The sequence below is a fragment of the Echinops telfairi genome, unplaced genomic scaffold (assembly GCF_000313985.2).
Source record: "Echinops telfairi isolate 266 unplaced genomic scaffold, ASM31398v2 ScPeMD7_36;HRSCAF=134, whole genome shotgun sequence".
Taxonomy (NCBI): Eukaryota; Metazoa; Chordata; class Mammalia; order Afrosoricida; family Tenrecidae; genus Echinops; species Echinops telfairi.
The window spans coordinates 471,115-473,009 of NW_022103934.1; the positions used below are offsets into that span (position 1 = coordinate 471,115).

Genomic DNA, 1,895 nt, shown 5'->3' on the forward strand with positions numbered 1-1,895 from the left:
ACGGGAGAGCAGGGAGGTGTGTTTTTGGTGTTTGAGGGGGAGGGGTTGCCATCAACCATCAGGGTGGGCACAGCTGTCCCTAGATCTAACCCAATCCCCCACTCCTGTCACTTGGATTACCCGCCCGCAGGCTTTTAGACTTTCGGGCTCTGCTGCACAATGCGACTACGAAATACTGCGAGTTCTCGTCCTGGCCCTGCCAGTTCCCAGTGCCATGACGCTGGGAGAGCGGTTTTCCTTTCAGAGTGTCTGTCTGCATCAGGTGGCATAGCGGTTACACGTTGATCTGCTCACCACAAGGCCAGCAGTTCGAAACCACCCGCCACTCCACAAAAGAGAGATGAGGCTTCCCGCTCCTATAAAGAGTTACAGTCTTGGAAACCCACAGGGGCAGTTCTACCCTGTGCTACAGGGCCGCTGTGCGTCAGTAACAGTCAGAGTTTTCTTTTTCCACCTGCTGATTAGGGGAAGGATGGCACCTGCTCCCAGGCCAGAGAAAACTGTGGTAAAGGGCTCACCAGGTGCCTGGCACAGCGTAAGCATGTGACCACAGCAAAAGCAGAAAAGAGGAGTCTGATTCATTGGGGGGAGGGGGTGTCACCCACGTACTTGCAGGTGTTCTCGCAGATGATGCCGCTGTTGTATTCATCCGTCCCGTCACAGCAGTCTGAAGGCAAAGGCGGGATGCCATCAGACATGGCAGGGCCGGTTATCCCGTTGCACCCGCCACCCCTTCCCCCAGCCCTCACTCACCACAAATTCCATCGTTGACTCGGCTGGAGGGGATGTACAGGGGCTTATAGCCAGTGTTGGTGCAGTGGAAGCTGCCGTTAGGACAGGCGGCCGTGCCTGGGGTTGGTGAGGGAGGCGGCAATTGCTGAGAAGGGTCAGTGCCAACAGAACTCTACTCTCCCCACCCAGGCACACAGCACACCAAGACACAGGGCCTAGACCCAAACCTCTCCCTCGGCCAGCCTCCACCTCCACCTACAGACACACAAACAAACACCCAAAGCTTGCTGCCACTGGGTCAATTCTGACTTACAGCAACCTGTGAGTTTCAATTGTGACTGTAAGTTACTATGGGGGCAGAAAGCCTCACCTTTCTCTGGCGCAGAGACTGGTAGTTTCAAACTTGTGGTTAGCATAAGGTGACCAGATTTAAAGCAGGACACCATTGACGGGGGCGGGTGGGGCGGTGTTCTTGATTAAAAATTTGGTCTATAGGGACCAAATAGACTGTTCCCTAGCTTGTCATGCATTCTTTCCAAAAACCGGGACTTTTTAAAAACGCCAAAAATTGGGACTACCCTGCCAAAAGCGGGACGTCTGGTCACCTTAGGTTAGCAGCTCAGCCCACTATGCCACCAGGGCCATGCACACACCTGCACCTTCAAAACAAGCTGCTCCCACCTTTACCTCTGGTATCTGGCCAGACTGCCCTTCTGCCCTACCCCACCTTCCCCCTTGGAATCTGCATGATCCTCCAGAAAGTGGGTCCAAACCCCAGGCTGGGTGAGGGCCTGAGGCTCCCTCCACAGAACGCTGCCTACACACTTTGGGGCCTGCCTTCCTGTCCACAGGGAGCCAGGGAAAGGCTGGGCCAGGCACTAGCGGTTACTGGTTACTGCGCCAGGGCCTGGCACTAAGTAGGTGCTCCCGAAACGCATCAGGAACAAACGGCGATAGAGCTCACAGCTCACCGGGCTCGTCGGAGCCATCCTGGCAGTCACAGTAATCGTCGTTGACCTGATCCGAGGGGATGGTGGCCGAGCCGTCCAGGCAAGTGAAGGGCTTGGACTCGTCATAGAAGTGGTGGTCTGGGGACCGAGAAGAGGGGGTTATTCCAGGTCAGAGCGAACACACACACACACACACACACACACACACACACA

At 55.7% G+C, this 1,895-nt stretch overlaps 1 protein-coding gene across 1 annotated transcript in view; it reads right to left on the reverse strand.

The window, feature by feature from the left end:
• PRKCSH (protein kinase C substrate 80K-H) overlaps positions 1-1,836 on the reverse strand; it is a gene marked incomplete at its 5' end in the record, with an annotated part of 9,501 nt that extends 7,665 nt beyond the window's left edge. Inside the window, 3 exon segments of the mRNA XM_045290286.1 lie at positions 610-667; positions 754-849; positions 1,704-1,836. Coding sequence (XP_045146221.1) covers positions 610-667; positions 754-849; positions 1,704-1,836 — 287 coding nt within the window.
• Between the last annotated feature and the right edge of the window lie 59 nt (positions 1,837-1,895).